At 45.3% G+C, this 21,529-nt stretch overlaps 1 protein-coding gene across 1 annotated transcript in view; it reads right to left on the reverse strand.

The window, feature by feature from the left end:
* LOC136624341 (oocyte zinc finger protein XlCOF7.1-like) overlaps positions 1-21,529 on the reverse strand; it is a 41,454-nt gene that overhangs the window by 15,056 nt on the left and 4,869 nt on the right. Inside the window, exons 2-4 of the mRNA XM_066598276.1 lie at positions 3,953-4,085; positions 281-460; positions 68-191 (exon numbers count right to left, since the gene is read on the reverse strand). Of these exons, the coding sequence (XP_066454373.1) occupies positions 68-191; positions 281-460; positions 3,953-4,030 (382 nt within the window). The 5' untranslated portion in view covers positions 4,031-4,085. The remainder of the gene's footprint in view (positions 1-67; positions 192-280; positions 461-3,952; positions 4,086-21,529) is intronic.

A 21,529-nucleotide genomic window follows, 5' to 3' on the forward strand; every position in this document is an offset into this window, starting at 1 on the left:
ACAGCCACTGAATTCATTCTCTACATACAAATAATAAAGGCCGTGTGGATTTAGTCCTGTCTATTACCTGGTGATAGGGGAGGCTGGTGGTCCTCCATCATGACGTCCTTGTACAGATCCTTGTGTCCTTCTAAATACTCCCACTCCTCCATGGAGAAATAGACAGTGAAGTCCTGACACCTAATAGGAACCTGACAACACAATGATACCGTCATCACCCAGACACGTTATACTGCCATAGCGTTACTGTATAATGTCCCAGCATTCCCAGCAGCATCACCTTTCCAGTCAGCAGCTCAATCATCTTGTTGGTGAGTTCTAGGATCTTCTGCTCATTGATCTCCTCAAGTATCAGGGGGTGAGGTGGAGGCCCTGTGATTGGGCTCAGGGGTCTTCCCCATCCATCAGACACCGGGGCCTGACAGCCATCACTAGAAGTCTTCTTCACTACCGTGTAATCCTGTTTATGAGGAGATACATCCATAAATATCCCTGCAGACATTTCTAGAGTCCTCCCAGTCTGGTCCGGCAGTTATGTCGGCTCTTCACATCTGTGTTCCTCAGTTCTGTTGTTCTGTGAGGGCATGTGTATATATTGCTATATGTTTTTATATCTTTAGACCTGCGTGCAAATTCTATGCAATGCTTTGTGACAAAAAACGTAATATTCAAAATATGTAATATGCATTCTTAAAAAATCATATCAGATACGACAAAGGCTTCTGCAAGGCGGAGAAGACTGTTTCTTGGAAAATTACAAAGAGGAACAAGATACAACGGCGATTAGCTTGGCAGTTTAAGGAACTTGCAACATCTTGCTCGAAGGACTGAGAGAAAAAGAGAAGTGTCTGCTATGAATAAGGAACATGTGATTGATACAGCCGCCTGTCTGATTAACTTTTGCTATGGACAGTATTATGGACATATATGGTGATGCTATATATCTGGACCAATGAGATGCTATATGCTTTGTGTAGCAACAGGAGGGTATAAAGCCCTGTGTAAGCCAGTAAAGTGTTGGCCATTACTCCCGTACAGGGAAGCATACCAGACCTGTGTGTGGTGTTTTTCCTTTACCGTCGACAACGGGACATTAGGGTGGGTTTTGACTGATGCTGTACTGATTGATTACCCTGACAGTTCTATTCTGTTGGCTGTTCGACATTTTACCAGCTGCAATAGTTTCCAGCATTCCGGCCGTCTTCACACTCGGCTGCAGCATTTACAGTACAGGCCATGCGGGGGAGATTTATAAAATGTCTTTCACGCGGTGCCGGTATTTTCTATAACAAATCTACTTAGTCTTTGAGAACTGCGGCAGATTCTAAATCCGCAGCGAGACTATTTATACTACGGATTTATGCTGCAGATTTTGAACCCCTGAAGAACAAAGGATAAAATCCACAGAAGTTTGGCAAGTAAGTCCGCAGCATAATACGAGCCATTTAGGCCACCTGCACACGAACAGATTTGCATTAAGGACTCCATGGCCGATGTCTGCGCCAAATACCATCCATAGCATGCTACGGAAAAACGCTTTTTCCTGCACACTTACGGAAACAAATTGCGGTTTCCACGAGCGGAGGAAATATCGCAGCACATTTCATTTTCATGTGATGTCTGCATGGATGGCTTCCATTAAAGTCAATGGAAGCTACTCGACCCGCGGTCCATCCGCAACTGACATTGCAGGCATGTCACAGATTCGAATTCATCACCTAGCGACGGTGTGGGGAAAAAATTGAGAAAAAAAAGCTGTACAGTGCAAGTCCGACAGCGAGTCGTGTGGACCATCCGCAGTACAGATGAAGAACAGAATAGACAGGTACGAGCAGACGCCGGCCGGGCACAGGGTCACACTCCACTGTGGGCTACCGCATACAGAAATCAACCTCTTTGTGTGCAGGCGGGCTTAGATGTGGCTTTGGCTCCTGTGTATTTACTGCGTAATAGCTGCAAGCTACCACTGTGGAAAGCCCGTAGTAATCATGCTTCATGTGAAGGTGGCAGAAAGACTGAATCGGCAGTAAGTCTTCTGACGTAGATGTGACCAGAGACTGACATAGATGAGAATGATGGAATGTGACGTCATACTCAGAATCTCTCACCCACTGACATACTCTTCATGGTCGCAGGGGTCGCAATAGCGATGCGGTGCCTGCACAGAGGGGGCCCAGAGGCCACCCTCCGCCATATACAAATGCACATACAGTGCATTACCGGCTTGTCGTACTGCCAGCCGCGTGATTGTTACGCTGCGGCAGACAGTGCGAGACAGAAAACAGCAGAGCAGAAGAGGAGGAGGGAGGAGGAGAGAGGCAGGTAGGCACACACATAACATGGCTCCGAACAGAGGAAGCTGATGATGATGTCATACCCCTGCACTCCTACACAGTGTACAGCATCTCTGTGCCTGCTGGTCTCCTCACACAGAGAACTGGTCCGGGGTATGTACCTATCTGTCTCTCTCATCTAGTTATCTGTCTCTCTCATCTATCTATCTAATGACCTATCACTCTCATCTATCTATCTCTCTCATATATCTATCTACCAAGCTCGCTCGTCTACCTACCTATCTATCTCTCATCTATCGACCTACCTATCTGTCATTTATCTATCTACCTACCTCTTTCATCCATCTCTCCATCTACCTACCTATCTCTTTTGTTAGCACAATTTTCGCTATTCGATATACTGTGGGTGCCATATTAGATAGGAATAATGTACAGGCCTGGAGACCCTTTTAAAAGAGCACACGTCTAAATCATGTGTGCCAAGGTTCTCCTTTTATTTAGGCGGGTAAAAGTTTATATAAGGTTTTAAATCAGAAAGTTAGGTAATTTAGGATACAGTTACATGATTTTGTGTGCTGGTAGGTCATTCTCACAGGGAGGTATTTGTGAGGTAGCTGTGAGATCATTTACCCGGGAGGAGCTTCCCTTGAGCATGCTCTATTCATTGTTGACTTGTTGTCCGAAGGAAATACTTCCTGTGTTTCTCTCCAACCAGCCATTTCCTGTCCCTTTACACAAAAGCATTCCTAGATAGGTTTTCAACTGGTTAAAAACCAGTTTGACCAGTTTTTGGACACAAAGCACTGCTCCTTCAATTCTCGTGGAGGAGGGGGGGGGGGGGCATGTTCCCTTCCCCCAGAGGATTAGATTAGAGACACAATATAGCATCTTCACAGCTTATAAAAATACAGAAAATACAGACAAGATGGTGAACCTCTCAGCCATCTACCACACTCTCATCTACCTACCTCTCTCATCTATCTACCTTATCTGTCCATCACTGCTATATAGTTATGCATCTCCCTGTATAGACTGTATATAATTGCACATTTTGCACACAATTAAAAAATGCATCAAAAACACCTGCAGTTTCTTATAGTGTATGCGGCATCTTAAAAACGTATGTGGTCTTTGAATACCGCATGCAGTTTTTAAAAATGTATTCTTTTATTTTATTTCAAAAGTATAACAAAAAACATGAACACACCCTAAGGCCGCTCTCACACATGCGTTCAGAAAACGCACTTCTAAATTGTGGCATTTTTACTGCAAGTTCTAGCGGAGTTTTTGAACGCATGGTACAACATTTGACAGCGCTTCTAAATGCACCCCACCATTGTGATGCGTGAGGAGGTACGTTAAAAAACACAAAAATAGAACAGACAGCTCTCGAAAATCGCGGCATTAGGAACACTGCATTCAAGCTCAGGTCTGAGTAACCCCATTAAGGTCAATGGGAGCATTGTACGGTGGTTAGCATGATGCTCGGGGTGCCATGGTAATAGTGGTAAAGAGCAGTGTGAGAGAGTGGCCCAAGGGGCTACAAACAAGTTTTCCTGTGGTGCAGGATTTAGGCATGGGTACAGGGGGTGGGGGAGGCCCTGAGCTGAACTTTTGCACCCGGGCCCCTGAGCCTTTAGGTACGCCCCTGCTCTCACCTCTCCTGTAAGCTGGAAGAGTATCTCTAGGGTGAGGGTGAATAAACTCTCCGCCATCTTGTCCCGGTTCCTCTCCATCCTTGTTGGGTCAATCAGGATAATTATCTGATATAGAAGATATCAGCCGAGGATCCTGAAAGGGAAGAAGACGAGACAATGCAACATCATACAAAATCCACTATAACAATACAATTACCGGGCATTCCCCCCTCTTCCCTTCCGCACCCCCGCTGAGCCCCAACACAGCCCCCTCCACACCCCACTGCTCGGCCCCCACTGCTGACCCCCAATTCATTAGCACCATTATCAGCCATCTTCTGTCTTCCTGACTGACAGGACTGCCACACAGCGCCACGCTGTTCACAGCATTACCTGACTTGTCCCACAAACCCCAGACATGCTGGGTGCAAGGATGGAGAGGGGGCGGAGTCAGGTGATGCTAGGAACAAAGCCACTCTGGGTGATACATAGGGGGCACTATAACTAAGTGGGGCAACAAAGGCAGCATTACAGCTTAGTGAAGGCACAAAGGAACTTCTTAATTAAAGGGAAAGAGACATTACTACTTTGTCAGACCACAAAAGATGCATTAGTACTACAGGGGAGTTACTGAGAGGTTAATTGGGCCAGTGTCAGGATGGACAGAGTGTGCAGGGACAAGTCATAGCTGGAAGAAGTCTTCATGGTGGTCTGGGCCCAGAGAAAGAAAATAAATGGATGACCACAATCAGAGGACACATCACCTGTGATCACTGAAGGTAACTGCACTGTAATCACTAAAACTGGAGGTAACTGCACTGTAATAACTAATAATGGAGGTAACTGCACTGTAATCACTAATACTGGAGGTAACTGCACTGTAATCACTATCTCTGTGTACAGCTGCTCTGTTTTAGAGCTCTACTATCACTCTGAGGGGATCAGTAAGCTTCCAACACACAAGGATACACGGAATACAAGAACTTCTTAATGTGTGCATTTCTCCTCATATCTACATTAGTTAATCACATTGCAGTGAGGCTACATTCACACGAGGAGCTTTAGAAGAGGTTTTGGAGAGTCTGTGAAGAGCAGCATTTAAAAAACAAAAACACCCCAAAAAAGTTTAAAAAAGCAAAGCAGGGGTGGCGTGGCAAGCTAATGGAGGAGTAAGACACATCTCTGCTCGGCTCCAGCACCCGGCCCTAGTTATCCTAAATGTGGATGACCCAGACCCGGCTTTTAACGAACATGCCGAGGGAGAAGAAGAGGGGAGCATCACAGACCTCCCTGGACGACCCCAGAAGAAATATAACCGTCTTCCTGAGAAGAACAGCGGGAGCGGAGTCCCACGCGGCCGCTCCCAAGATGGCGCCCGCAGCACCTCCAGCGCAGCAATCAAGCCCTGAATCAGACCTCGACCAGCAGGGTGGAGTGAGAGCCCAGGGCAGACCTGGAGGCCGCGGTAGTCCGACAGCAGACCCTGGAACTACCAGCCACCAACAGAGCGGAATCAGCGAAGAATCGTCCGCAGGAAGATATACCCCGATACCCGCCGGTGGCCGCACGGAGGGGAGAAGAGGAGGAGCGGCATGGCGGGACGGAGACTTAGCACCCGTGGCAGCAGGACGCGAATCCCCGGTACTCACCAGCGGCCTCGCGGAGGGAGTGAGAAGAGGAGCGGCGAACCGGTACAGAGGCACAGCTTCCAAGACGGCGGGGAGTGTACCCCAGGTACTCGCAGCGGCAGTGAAGAGGTGGGGAGGGGAGGAGCGGCGAGCCGGGACAGTGGCACAGCATCCAAGGCGGCAGGAGCGGTGAGTGCAGCTGGCAGGCCAGCTACAGAGGAGTGGGGAGACATAAACAGCCCAAAGCCGGGGTCCCCTGGGGCACACGTAGCCCCCCCTCACATTACTATGGAGAAACCCTCAGGAGAAGAGGAGCAAAAGCATGCAGCACAGGAGGAAGGAGGCCTACATCAGCCCCCCATGTCCAAAGGGTCCCTAATGCCACAGAGGGAGACAGCAACGACCCCTACGAGCAGTAAGCTCTGTGCAGGAGTGAAACCAAATAAGGGACTCCCGCAGCACACAGAGAATGGGGGAGAACCCCCACAACAAGGTTCACCCCAGACCAGGACCCGCTCCCCACCAACGCACGGCTCCACGTCACTGCTCAGCTCCCCACCTCCGCACAGTTTCTCCGAATTGTACTCCGGGCAGAGAGGCCCTACCATGGGCTCCACAAACAGCCCTTACCCTTACCCCAACAAGCCAGCTACAGTAACGTCTCAGCCGCAGCAAAGTGACCCACTGCCGCTAAAAAAGCGCTATTCAGAAGAGGCCCAGACAGACCGACTCCTAGGCCGCAACAAAACCCAAATCGACCCAGGGGGAACCCAGTAACAGAGAGAGTTAAATATCAACACTTAGACAATCCACCCAGATCCCACCCCCCACCCCCCCAAGTGGGTGGAAGATGAAGACTGGGATTGGAAAAAACGCCTCAAGGCTCTCCCGACCCAGGACCACATTGATGCTCTATTCCAGCAACTGAAAGATGCCCGTAAGGAAGATATGGCTTTCCTGCAACACTAGATCCGACAAATAGGCCAGAGAGTAGAGGCAGTAGAAGAGGCGCAGGAGAAGACTACTGAAACCCTAGAAGCCCATAATCAGGAACTACACTTACACTCTCAACAGATAATGGAGCTCCAAACCCACCCCTCCTTAGCCCCCACTCTCCCACTTAGGGCTAACAGCTAGTTGAAGCTGTTATTTTCTGCCAAGCTTAGGCAGACCTTTAGTTCTAGGGGATCTACAGTGGCCCCTTTTCGTTTCCGTTTACATTTATGTTGTATGTTTCGCCCTTCTGTTTCCCCCCACTTCCTCTTTCCTCATGTGCCCTTCCACAGCAGGTCCCCCCCCCCCCCTCCAACCCATTCAAGAGAGAAAGAAAGCACACCCCCACCCCCATACTGAATTCTGAATGGCGAATTTAACCTTTTGCTCATTCAATACTAAAGGACTGAACAGCCCACAGAAAAGAAGACAGCTCCTCTACCATCTCCACAGAAAAAAGGTGATGGTGGCTCTGTTGCAAGAGACCCATTTCAAAATGGGGTGTGTGCCAATCTGTTCCTCCTCGTACTACCCAACTTGGCTACATAGCCCCGACCCGCTCAGAAAGGCGGGAGGAGTCTGCATCGCCCTTCATAGAACCCTTCAGAATCAACAAATCGATTCAGTGATCCACCTGGGAGGAAGGTATATTTTCCTCAAGCTGGAAATACTAGGCTTTGTAATCACCTTTGCCAATATTTATCTCCCAAACCAGAACCAAGTACCTTTTGCAACAAGAGTGCTGAAGGCCCTGACCAACTTCGCAGATGGATCAAGACTAATTCTGGGTGGAGACCTCAACATGGTAATGGACCCCGCCGTGGACTCCTCTTCGTCTAAGTCCTTCGTCTCCCGATCAGCAACCAGGACTCTTAAGAAAAAATTAGACACACTACAGCTAGTTGACTTATGGAGAATCCTACATCCAGAGTCTCGGGACTATACTTTTTATTCAGCAGCTCACAACTCCTACAGCAGGACTGATTATCTCCTGATCTCACATAGTCTTCTCGATAGTGCCCCTTCCTGCTCACACGGAGACCTATCATGGTCGGACCATTCCCCAGTCTTTGGAGGTCTTGCGGGCTGGGGATCTACCCCAAGATACCAGTCCTGGAGACTAAGTGATAATCTCCTAAGAGGCCCCATCTGTGTCGCCGCAATTAGAAAAGAGATTGAAATCTTCAAAGAGTCACATCTAGCAGATCAAACACCCGCGCCAATAAAGTGGGAGACACTTAAATGTATCCCAAGAGGTGTGTTAATCTCCCAAGGTTCCAGAATCAAAAAAGAAAGATCCGCTACCCTATCGGGCCTACTAGCCTCTCTGAGAGCCAAGGAAACTGCTAACAAATGCAAACAAAGCGAAGTCCTGAGATCAGAAATCTCATCAATCCGACAACAGATCCTTGAGATTTTAGACCAGCGCTCGTTGGCGCTCAGAGACAAGCTTAAAAAAGGGTCATTTGAGTATGGAGACAAATGTGGTTATTTAACAGAGGCAGTGAAGTCCAACTAGTTTGGAAAGAACTGACTATGTGGACCCTTGACCGAAAAATATAATAAAATATAACTTTTATTAAAGAAATAACTAAAAGGAAGAACATACACACATAAATCTAGATCCAAGAAAACCGATAAAAATGTATTGATACCACTGTCCATAAACAGTAATAGACCGATCAGTCTGAGTATCGTTATGACTCAGCCATTTAATGTATTCAGTCTCTATGCAGAATCTGACAGGATTATCAGAATCTATTGCATACGCGTCAACTTAATCAGAAGATGAAAAAGTGACATAAGTCCGACAGTTGGATGTTACAGAACGTGACCCAAACTCCAGTGATCAGGTTCGGTGATGTATACGTCGTTCACATCAAGAAAATAAGCTATGCCGGACCACTAACAATTATAAGCGTAACCCAACGCGTTTCTCCCACAGCGTGGGTTCATCAGGGGTTTCAATACGCAAAAAATGGTACTTTACTGGTTTAGTGACTCCCAGTCAGAAATCGGATAGTGGTACAGAAATAAAAAATTGATGAGGCCTCAAAATGTCAAGCACTGTCAAATAAATGACACACTTGACATAGAGGGATCAATCAGAGTAGAACTGTCATTTCCACTGGTGACGATTATATTACTAGATAGATTATTGTCGCCATATAAGATAAATGAACTGACAGGACTACGAAAACCCTACTACTACAATGGTAGAAATAAGAGTAGGGTACAGGTAAGAAAAATTTCTACCCTTTAAACGAGAGAAAATTATAATTTCTCAGGGATAATAGTCCCGAGTACAGAAAGATAGAAGAATTTTAGCCGTTAAGTCAAAGAGTATCCCGAGGGCAAGATTTTTGCAATCGGGTCCCTGGATAATCAGATGGCATATTCACAGCAGCCCAGACTAGCCGCCTTTTGGATAGCCATCTGATAAATTTTCGCTCTAGACCTACAAGGAAAGTTCCTAAGACCTATAATAGTCCCTCAATAGAGTGGTAAGAGGATTCTAAGACCTATATTAGTCCCTCAATAAGGTGGTCACTAAGTCAGAGCCTTAATAAGCAAAAACTGAAATCAAACAAATAAACAAAACGGCGGCATGTCAGCCCTAGTGGTGGACAGACAGCATACAGAACTCAAGGCTTCCTGAGCTTTAAATAGAAATCCTGTAGCTCCACCTTTAATGGGGGAGTCTAGGTGTAAGCCAATCATCATTATACAGGGGCGTACCTATGTCAGTTGTTACTATGGAGATCGGAGTGCTGTCGTTTTGTTTAAGACACACTCATGTCCAAAATACATATCCCCACCATGTATAAATGGTAACACTGCCCACCTGATATTTAGCGCTCACAGAGTATAAATCCCTGGTTGCCCCGATCGTCTGGGGAGAGTAGGAGGGGGCGGTGCAAATTGTATTAAGCATCAAGCTATTTGTATCATGTAGTTATCACTGTGGCCTTCCGTTTCACAGTGATATACTCTGCTCGCCACTTGCTCTATGTAACCTGGTTGTTGATTTATCTTCCTGCACGTAGCGTCTGTATTTTATGGTCATCAATACAAGCACGTATATTATATACAAAAACATCATGTGACAGCAGCAGATTTATTATAAGAAACAGTGCATTTTCATATTGACACTTTTAACTACTATATAGTGTGTGTCCCAATTGAAATATTGGGCTTATGTAAACTCATATTGCTTGAGTTAATTTACCATGATTTAATACCTTTGCCTACTTCTAGCTCTCGGCATCTTGGACACGCCCCTTAATGTGTCACTGTCATTTATTTGACAGTGCTGGACATTTTGAGGCCTCATCAATTTTTTATTTCTGTACCACTATCCGATTTCTGACTGGGAGTCACTAAACCAGTAAAGTACCATTTTTTGCGTATTGAAACCCCTGATGAACCCACGCTGTGGGAGAAACGCGTTGGGTTACGCTTATAATTGTTAGTGGTCCGGCATAGCTTATTTTCTTGATGTGAACGACGTATACATCACCGAACCTGATCACTGGAGTTTGGGTCACGTTCTGTAACATCCAACTGTCGGACTTATGTCACTTTTTCATCGTCTGATTAAGTTGACGCGTATGCAATAGATTCTGATAATCCTGTCAGATTCTGCATAGAGACCGAATACATTAAATGGCTGAGTCATAACGATACTCAGACTGATCGGTCTATTACTGTTTATGGACAGTGGTATCAATACATTTTTATCGGTTTTCCTGGATCTAGATTTATGTGTGTATGTTCTTCCTTTTAGTTATTTCTTTAATAAAAGTTATATTTTATTATATTTTTCGGTCAAGGGTCCACATAGTCATTTGGAGACAAATGTGGGAACCGACTTGCCAGAACCCTCCAGCCCAGGGCCCACTTACGTATATACCCAAAATACAATCTACCAGCGGCCATCTGATCCACAACACCAAAGACATCCTAGAGGAATTTAAATCTTACTGTGATAATCTCTATAATATCACCACAGACACCCAATCCACAACACCACTGCTTAAAAGCGAGATAGACACTTATCTATCCAATCATGCACCCAAGAGCCTGGCATTTGCAGAGGTGGATGAGCTAGATCTAGACTTTTCACCCCCAGAACTATTAGATATAATCCAAAATCTAAAAGTAAATAAGAGTCCAGGGCCAGATGGCTATACGGACAGATTCTATAAACTATTTGCCAAAGAACTCTCCCCAATAGCTTTAGAAGCATTTAACCCAGTAAATAGAGGATGCCCATTCCCCAAACAGGTGCGGCAAGCCCATATCACCATCATCCTCAAACCGGGTAAGGACCCCTCGGCCTGCAGGAGTTATAGACTGATATCGCTAATAAACGTCGATATTAAGATGTTTGCCAAACTGATAGCAAACAGACTCCAGAACCTAATCCCTAGACTGATCCACTTGGAGCAAGTTGGCTTTGTCCCAGGCAGAGAGGCAAGGGACAACACCATCAAAACGATTTCCCTAATAGCCAGAGCCAAAGCAGCAAAAACCCCTTTATGTCTCCTTTCAATTGACGCGGAAAAGGCATTTGATAGGGTAAGTTGGGCCTTCCTCTCTGCCACTTTGGGAAAAATTGGACTGGACCCACGGATTCTCCAGTAGATCATGGCCCTATACCAAGACCCTACGGCTAGGATCAGAGTAAATGGAACCCTGTCTGACCCGCTCAGAGTAAGCAATGGGACGAGGCAGGGGTGTCCCCTCTCCCACTTTCTATACATCCTAACCATGGAGACCCTAGCCAACGCCATTCAAAGTAATGACTCAATTAAATGCGTCAGAGTCAGCTCCTCGGAACACAAAATGGCACTATATGCCGATGATTTATTGTGGTATCTATCCAACCCCCGAGTCGGCATGCCCGTACTTCTAAAGGAATTTGAAAAGTTCGGAAGGATCAAAAATTACAAAATTAATGCGCAGAAATCAGAGGCCCTAAACATTTCTCTCCCGCAGGCCGAGGTCTCCCACTTGGAGTCGGTACTCCCCTTTCGCTGGGTTGGTTCCCACTTAAAGTATCTGGGAGTCAATATCCCCGCAGAGCTACCACTAAGCTTTAAACTAAACTTCACTCCCTTTGCTGAGAAACTCGAGAGAGACCTTAGCAAATGGAGCCCCCTATATCTCTCATGGAATGGTCGAGTCAATGCAATTAAAATAGATGTATTGCCCCAATTTCTATATCTCTGTCAAACAATCCCGATCGGGCTCCCAAGAACATTCCTGAAAAAAATCAGATCCCTAATTTCCAACTCCGTTTGGAAAGGACGCAAACCGCGTCTGCGTTACTCACTACTAAAGAGGGGAAAAGAAAAGGGGGGCCTGGGCCGCCCGGACTTTTTCATCTACCAGAAAGCTAACATTGCAAATTGCGTCCTAGACATCCTTAAAAGTAGATATAGAACACGCAGGTGAAATAGATGGCCTATACGGAGCCCCCTGGATTTTGCCCAAATGGATTAAGTCTATACCCAACATCTCCCCCTTTGGCCTACAACTATTTAAGACATGGCCGAGTTTTGCCCCCCAATATAGACTGGTCACAATCCCAGGCCCCTTAACCCCGCTCATAGCAAATTCCCTATTTGAAGCTACTATAAGCCAGAAGGGACTGCTGTCTATCCCAGCGGAGCGAACCCCCAGACTGAAGGACGTAGTGATGCAGACGGGCCTGGAACCCATGACCGAGATCTTAGACCAGTCCCCACCTCAGCCAGGGTCCTGGCTTCAATACCTGCAGCTGAGAGGCTTTGTGAGTACGCTGATTCAAAAAGAAAACCTGACGGCGCCCCTGACGGAGTTTGAGCAACTCTGCATATCAAGCCTAAGCCAGAGGCACATCATCTCCACGTTATATAAGATGTTGCTGGATCGGGAGATGAAGGAGGAGATCCCGAACTACAGGGAGGCCTGGGAACGGGAATTAGGGGAAAGCATCACGGAGGAGGACTGGTGTAACATTTGGGCCCTAACCCACAAGCTATCCACAGCTGGAAAAATACAAGACTCTGGTAGGACTGTCGACCAGTGGCTGACCTATGGGACGAGGTGACAATTATATAACTATATAACCACATCAACCACTCAAGAGTGATAATGACACCGAAACTAGCCCTGCTCTCACTGTTCCCGGGCAGCAAGAGAGAGCCGCTAAATTAAGTCTCCTAAAAAATTTCATATTACCAGTGAGAAGACTCATCCCAAGGTTCTGGCGCTCTCCAACCGTTCCAACTAGGGGCATGTGGGTTGAAGAACTCCACAACCTCATGAGATTTGACGAACTGGGAGCCGAAGACCCAAAATCTTGGGAAGCATACTACAAGACATGGCAGCCATGGGTAGCGTTCAGAGGGTCGGACGACCTTAAACGATGGTTAGATCAAGGCTCACTTGACTAAACCACCACCTGGACCGGCGTTCACAGGACTCTCCACCCAGAGTCATTCCTCTGCATTTATTTCTCCTTCCAACCCCCACTCCCACCCCACCCACCCTTTCCATCCTCGTCTATTTCCCTTCCCCCTCCCCTTCTGTCCATGTGTGTGTTTTAGATAAGATAAGTTTACATGAATGGAAAGCTGGTACTGCTCCTATAATCTTAACCCCTTAGTGACGGCCCCATCGGGAAACTACGTCCTGTCTGAGTGGGCTTTAATCCTTCAGGACGTAGTATTATGCGTCCTCTTAGGATTAATGCCCCTCAGGCTCTGGACGTGACAGCTCCATGCTGTCGGTGCCCGCAGTTAGCCGACAGCATTGAGCTGTCATCCCGGGCAGCGGGCAGTCCCCCCGGCATCGCGATTGGCGCTATCCAATGGATAGTGCCGATCGCAATAAAGTTTTTAAAAAAGTGAAAAAGTTAGATATTCAGCTGCCCTGATGGATCAGATCCATCAGGGCAACTGAAAATACTCACCCGGCTTTTCCGCGATATCCCACGGTCAATGGGTCCTCCGGGCCCCGGCGCCGCTCTTCTGTGAATGCGCGCCAGACGTATGACGTTACACTCATGCGCAGAAGGCCGGGAGCCCCGGCAGATTCAAAATTTCCTGGCTCCCGGCTCCTGAAGGTAGCCGGAAACCAGGAGATGTCCCCGGGATAGCGGCGATCGCGGAAAAGTTTTTAAAAATTTTAAAAAGTGTCAGTTTCACCTCCCCTCATGGATCGGATCCATGAGGGGAGGTGAACATCCTCACCTCAGGTCCTCCACCGATGTCCTGATCTCCCGGGACCCGAGGTCCCCTTCTGAGCATGCGCACCCAATGTAAATCATTGGGCACGTGCACAGAGGGGCTCGAGCCCCGGGAAATTTAAAATCCCTCTGCTCCTGGCTGCCATGTGTACCCCGGAGCAGAGGGATGTCACCAGGGACATGATCACTGTTATCCAATGGATAACAGTGATCCTGTAAAGTAAAAAAAAAAATTAAAAAGTAAAAAAATGTTAAAAATGCTTACGTTTTCATCTCCCCTCATGGATCATATCCGTGAGGGAGGATGAAATGACATACCTAAGGCTCCCGGAATTTATCAGCGGACCTTACCCCAGCTTCTGTGCACGCGCCCGTCGCCAAAATGACAGACGCATGCACAAAAGCCATGGATTGCAAGGGGAATTTAAAAATCTCCCTGCTCCTGGCTACAAAACTTAGCCGAGAGCCCAGAGATTTCACGGAGAGCCGCAGTGAGCGGTTCCTGATCACGTGTTTGCCGTTATCCAATGCATAATGGCAACCACGTCAAAGTAAAAAAAAAGGTGAAGCTTCATCTCCCCTCACTGATGCGATCGGTGAGAGGAAATGAAACTTTTTACCGTAGGCCTCCGTATTTAAACCCCGACGTGAACTTTCCTGGATTCTGCACATGCGACCACCAGCAAAACACCGGACACATGCGCACGAGTCGGGGGGCCCAGGAAATTTAAAATCTCCTTACTCCCAGCGATCAATGGTCGCCGAGAGACTAGAGCAGTGACTTTGTTGAGCGGTCGCCGGTCACGTGATAAAAAGGTAGCGATCTACCTTAGGCCCTTCTCACATGACTGGATAGGAATTACAGATTCCGCATGCATCTGATCCGCGGTAATACACAGATCAATCGCATTGGATTACACAATTCCGCTCACATTAGTGGGTCGGAATTACGTAATCCACTCGCAGAAAAGAGAACGCAGCAAGTTCCAGGAGCAGCTTGTTGAGCGCCCTCTGTGTGAGACCACCGCACCTCATCAAGCTTACGAAGACTCACAGAGCGCCACTTTTTACACCCCATACCTGCCGCTGAAGTCACGAAATACCCCCCCAAAAAGCATGAGAGGAGGGGGCATACCCGGTTTTATTGCCCCATGTACCCATCCCAACCAGCCTCCGTCATTACCCCTGTCTTCGGAAATACCACACAGTTCACATTATTACTTTTATCTAAGGTTTGGGAATGCCGAAAAGGGCGCGGACGGGGGGAAATTTTTAAAACGTGTCAATTTTTATTCCGCACAAGTGGGCAATGGGGCCAGGAATTTATTCATTTGTGCCCTGCAATCCAACGGGTGTTCCCTCCATTACAGGCCTTGCCATGTGTCCTGTAAGTAGATTGGGGCCACAATGGGTATGTTTCTGAACACGGGACAAATGGGGGAATCCATTTTGGGGTGAACGTCTTCATTCCTGTGTACACTGTACAACAAACCTGTTTTTAAATTGACAAAATTGCCAAAAAAATGAAAATCGTAATTTTTTCCTTCTGCTTTGCTTAGATTCATTCAAATACTACAGCGCTGCGGAATAAGTTGGCGCTATACAAATAAAGATTATTATTATTATTATTATAAATACTGTGGGGTCAAAATACGCAGTAGCCACCTAGATGAATTCGTTAAGGGGTCTAGTTTTCAAAATGGGGTCATTTCGGGGGCGTAGCCTGAAGAGCACCGAGACGGACGCTGCAGACTAATCTCCGCTCGGCAAGGGCACTCAAAAGTGGATAAAAAGCACCAGCAGAGGAAAAACAAAATCACCCCAGGGAGCCCAACAACGCACCTGAGGTGAAGCATGACAAGGAGAAGGACATCCAAATCAGTCCCGACCAGACTGGAGACTTTCTTCACGGCGCGCGGAGCAGCAGCCGATATGGCTGCTGAAGAGGCTTCCTGCTCCGGCGCTCGGGAAGGGATGACAAGCGGCTGTAAAGATAAATCATCAGAGAAGGAGAAACAGCAGGGGGCTGTGGGAAGAACTAATACAGCGGAGGACACTTCTCAGCAGCAGGTGAGGGATAACGATGTGGAGGAGGGAAAGAAGAAGGGGGGCACAGATGCAGGGCTCTCTCCCATTAAGATGGTGCCGACCACGCTGCTCCAGGAGCGTTCATCTCCCTCCCTCACAGGCAGCCCAGAGAAGCAGAGACAGAAAATGTCTCCTGCTTAAGAAATTGAGGCCAGCTCTGCTACATTCCTCAAGAAGGATGAAGGGAATGTCATTAAAAGCCTTTCTGCACTTGACAGACCAGTGACAGAACTGTACATCAAAGAGTTAGTGATGGCTCTCAGTGACACTATTCACACCGACATTAAAAGCCTAACCTCTAATCTAAACGCATCAGTATCAGAAGTTAGGAATACAGTGGAAAAAACAGACAAGAAACTGGAAGAAATAGTCATATCCCACAATTCACTTATAGACGCCCACTATGAACTGGAAGAAAAAGTATCTAAACTCCAAAGCAAATTAATAGATCTTGAGGACAGAAACAGACGCAATAACATCAGTATTAGAGGAATGTCGGAAAAGGCCTCTAATGCAGAAATTTTTACGTATGTCACGCGGCTTATGAAAAAACTCCTCCCCAATACCCCCGAACAAGAACTAATGATTGATAGAGCACACCGGCTCCCACGCCCAAAATTCTTAAAAGACGACAGCCCCAGAGACATCATAGTGCGCATTCACTATTTTCGCACCAAAGAAGCCCTGATGGGGGCGGCTAGGAAATTGCCATGTCTCCCTAGCCCATACGACAACATCCGTATCTTCATAGACCTCTCGCAAGCAACAATGGAGGCGAGAAGGAGCTTTGCGTCTGCCACCATAGCTATGAGAAATGCTGGTATCGTATATAGATGGGGCTTCCCCACCAAACTAACTGTAACCAAAGAAAATGGAACACACATTTTTCTGAATCCTGATGATGCTGCCCGAGCTCTGAAGTCTTGAGGAATACAACTACAGACCACCGAACGGCCCCATGCACCTGAAGGTTCCAAAACAAACCGCCAGCCTGTCAACAGAAACTCCTCAAGCCCGAAATAGTACAATACCTCATCACCCTGCTGTCAAAAGGCACATTATTATGAGTGCCCACCTGCCCATGCCAGACATTTCACCCCCGAATGCACATACCAGCGTCAGCTTGCTATGCTATTTTCACGTTCTTTGACGTTTTCCTCCCCCGAGGATTCTTTATTTGCATCGGTCCATCTTCTCACAGGGAGAAACGCCTGAAGGACTGTCATGTTTGGTTTTACTGTTTTTGTTCTATTTCAGGCATCCTTGATTTCCACAGATACCCAGACGTCCAAAAGCAAACATCACCACCCTCGTCATGGCTCTGAAAATTCTTTCCATAAACGCCAACGGCCTGAATTCTCCATACAAAAGACGTGCCGTTTGGAAGGACTCAATCTCGTACGACGCGGATATAGTATGTATTCAAGAGACTCACTTGCTGGAGATAGACACAGGTTATATGACACACAACAAATTGCAACAAAAATTTTCGCTTGTGCCCCCAAAAAGCATGCAGGGGTTATGATCGCATTTAAAAAAAATGTAACATTTGTGGTAGAAAAACAAATATGTGATACGAAGGGCCGATACATAATCTTGGTGGGTTCCCTAAGCAACACCCCACTCACATTAGTTAATGTGTATGTTCCAAATACAAAACAGATTAGCTTTCTTAACAAACTCACCAAAAAAATAAACCAGATAGCTAAGGGCTCTGTAATTATGTGTGGCGATTTCAACCTAGTCCCAGACGGAACAGCAGATACCACTAACCAAAAACTAAGGAAAGGACCCACGTTAAACAATTGGCTACACAGCTCAGCATTATATGACACCTTTCATAGTAACATAGTAACATAGTTCGTAAGGCTGAATGAAGACAATGTCCATCTAGTCCAGCCTTTCGATGTCTTAATGCCTCTGCCAGGGAATTTTCATATTTCTCCCCCAGACACGGAACCTTGTCACGAATCGATTTGTGCCTGGTGGACAAAAACCTTCTGGTAAAAGTGTCTAGATCAGAAATAGGCATGGCCACGTGGTCGGATCATGCCCCGACGTTGACACATGTAATGCTGGACGGAAAATGTCAAAACAACAAGATGTGGAGGAATAACACATATTTAATGAGTTTACCTAACCATAAAAAAGATATACACAATGCCCTAAAGGAGTACTTTGTACTGAACAACACCCCGGGTATAGATCTTATGACCCTATGGAATGCTCATAAGTCAGATATAAGAGGCATTCTTATAAAAATGGGTGCTAGATTTAAAAGAGATAAGGCTAGGAGGACTGAAGAACTCTTAAACCAAATTTGTCAAAGAGAAAAAGAAGCACAACAACTTCCCTCCCCTAAAACACTAGAGGATCTACGAAAAGTAAGACTAGATCTCCGAAAAATTTTACTAGGAGACTTTGAAAGAGAGGTGAATGCTAATAGAGCAAACATATACTCATCCTTAAACAAGCCCTCAAAATGGATGGCACAGTTAACTAAAAGGAAATCATTAAAAGCCAACATTCCTTATATCTGGAATTCCAAAAAAAGAGAGTACAAAATAACTCACCCCAAGAAGATCGTGGAAGCCTTCCGCACCGTCTACAAAAATCTTTACAATATAAAGGACAACCCGCTAATCACTCAACCGAATAGCACTAAAATAATGGGATTTCTAAAAGAGGCCAACCTTCCAACAGTTAATGCTCGACAAGCATTTGCACTAGACCAACAATTCGACATAACAGAGTTATCCACAACAGTTGCATCCCTAAAAAAATATAAAGCACCTGGCCCAGATGGGTACTCTGCAGCGTATTACCAAAATTTTGGGGATATTTTATCCCCATTCACAGCAAACACATTCAACACCGCCATGCAAAGAGGAAAATTCGAGGAAGAAATGCTTCAAGCAACGATAGTAGTTCTGCCCAAACCTGGCAAAGATCCAAATGATCCAGCCAATTTTCGGCCTATATCGTTGCTTAACACAGACGTAAAAATGTATGCAAAGATCCTCGCCAACAGATTGTTAAACCTACTCCCAAATTTAATTCACTCCGATCAGCTGGGTTTTGTCAAGGGTAGACAGGCGTCAGATGGTACGAGGAGAATAGTAAGTCTACTCCATAAAATTGACTCTTCAAAAACACCAGCGATTCTAGTAGCATTAGATGCCGAAAAGGCTTTTGATAGAGTCCACTAGGGTTTTGCCTTTGAAACCTTGAAAAAATATGGCATGGGTGAGGACATAATCAGGCCCATACAGGCCCTACATTTGTCCCCCACAGCTAGGGTATTGGTAGATGGAACACTATCAGACCCCTTGCACATAAACAATGGAACAACACAAGGGTGCCCTCTCTCGCCTATCTTATATGTTCTTACAATCGAACCATTAGCAGAAAAAATTCGCCTATCCCCCGAAATAAACGGGATCCCAACAAACTAAAGACAACATAAAATTGGATTATTCGCAGACGACGTAATATTAACCTTGTGCCGCCCCCTAGAATCCCTAAGAGCCGCACACAAAATTTTAGAAAGCTTTGCTGAGGCATCCTTATATAAATTAAATATAGACAAGTCACTCATCCTAGGCATACACATACCCAAAAATCGGAAAACAGCTATCCAATCTGAATTTTCATTCAAATGGAAAGAAAAATCTATACCTTATTTAGGGGTGGAATTATCAGCTTCTCCCAAAAAATTGGAAAATGCGAACATTCCCACATTGCTCAACACTACGCAAAGAGATATAGGCCATTTGACCAAACTAAATTTGACGTGGTACGGAAGAATCATGTCATACAAGATGAAAATCTTACCTAAAATTATGTACTATTTCAGAGTCCTCCCGATCCCCTTTTCAAATACCTCTCTATCCAACCTACAGAATCAATTAACCCCTTGAGTGGCACGCCCGGAAATTTTCCGGGAGGAGCTCCACTGCTCTTAGCGATATAGCCCGGAAGATTTCCGGGCTATGTATCACTATGGGAGCTGCAGAGCACATTGCCACAAGCTGTGGCATTGTGCTCTGCCTGCACTGTCCCACAGAGAACAAAGCAGGACATTAAAAAAACTTAGAAGCAGGAAGATATTGTAGATCTGCTGGCAATCTCCTGCTTCTAATGTCCTGCTTTGTTCACAGGTTGCTATAGAGACCATCGGCTTCTCAGAAGAAAGCCGATGGTCTCTGTTGCAGGGAAAGCTGGTGCTGGGCTGTCAGAGAACAGCTAGGTACGAGCTCTTACAGCAGAGATCAGAGAAAACGTCTGATCTCTGCTGTGTTAACCTTTTACATGCTGCAGTCTATGTGACTGCAGCATGTAAAGGGCTATCACCATAGGACCACCCTAGAATGTGATCAAGGAGTCCTGATGGGTCTCTGTGAAAGTCCCCTAAAGGGACAAAAATGTAAAAAAAAAAAAAAAAAAAAAAAAACAGTAAAAAAAGAAAAAAAGGAAAAAAATTATTTAAAAAAATTAAATAAATAAAATTAAAAAACACTTGTCTCCCTTTACTTTGTGAAAAATTAAAAATAAAATGACACATGTGGTATCCCTGCGTCGTAATGACCCAGAGACGGAAGTTAGTACATTATTTAACCCCTTAATGACACGGTCCCTTTTTTTCTTCTTTCCCCATTTTTTTTTTCCTCCCAACGTTTAAAAACTCGTAACTCCTTTATTTTTCCATCGACGTCGCTGTATGAGGGCTTGTTTTTTGCGGGACGAGTTGTAGTTTTCAATGGTGCCATTTAAAGTACCATATAATGTACTGAAAAACTTTTACAAAAATCTAAGTGGAGTAAAATGAAAAAAAAAAAAGACATTCCGCCATCCTTCAGTGCGTTTGGTTTCTACAGCACACAAACTGAAACAAAAATGACATAATAACTTTATTCTATGGGTTGGTACGATTACTACCATATCAAATACTTGTTTTTTACTGTAGCACTTGTATTTTTTTTCAAAAAAAATTTAATTTTTTAAAATTATTTTCTGCTGCATCTTCTGCGCGCAATAACTTTTTTATTTTTCCATCGACGTACTTGAGCAAGGGCTCATTTTTTGCAGGATGTCCTATAGTTAACGTTGGTACCATTTTGGAAAACATACGACTTTTTGCTCGCTTTTTATTGCATTTTTTTCTGGGAGACAGGGTGACTGAAAAAGTGCATTTGTGGGGTTCTTTATTTTTTTTTCGGACTAAGTTCAACTTGCAGGGTTAATAATGCACTACTTTGATAGATCGGACATTTACATTTACGCAGCGATACCAAATATGTATTTTTCTTTTATGATTTAGATTTTTTTTATTATACATATGGCAAAAGGAGGGTGATTTAAACTTGTATTACTTTTTTTTTTTAAGTGTGAAAAAGTAATGAAAAAGAAAAAAACTATTATAATTTGGTATTGGCATAATCATACTGGCCTGTAGAATTACTTTAATACATTATTTATACTGCTTAGAGAAAGCTGTGAAAAATAAAAATAAAAAACATGCCAGAATTACAGATTTTGTTAATCTTGCCACTAGAAAAAATGGAATAAAAAGTGACCAAAATTTTACTTGTTCCAAAAAATTTGATAAATGAAGACTGGAGTTCATCCCACAAAAAACAAGGCCTTCTAGAG

This window comes from Eleutherodactylus coqui, chromosome 4 (genome assembly GCF_035609145.1).
Source record: "Eleutherodactylus coqui strain aEleCoq1 chromosome 4, aEleCoq1.hap1, whole genome shotgun sequence".
NCBI lineage: Eukaryota > Metazoa > Chordata > Amphibia > Anura > Eleutherodactylidae > Eleutherodactylus > Eleutherodactylus coqui.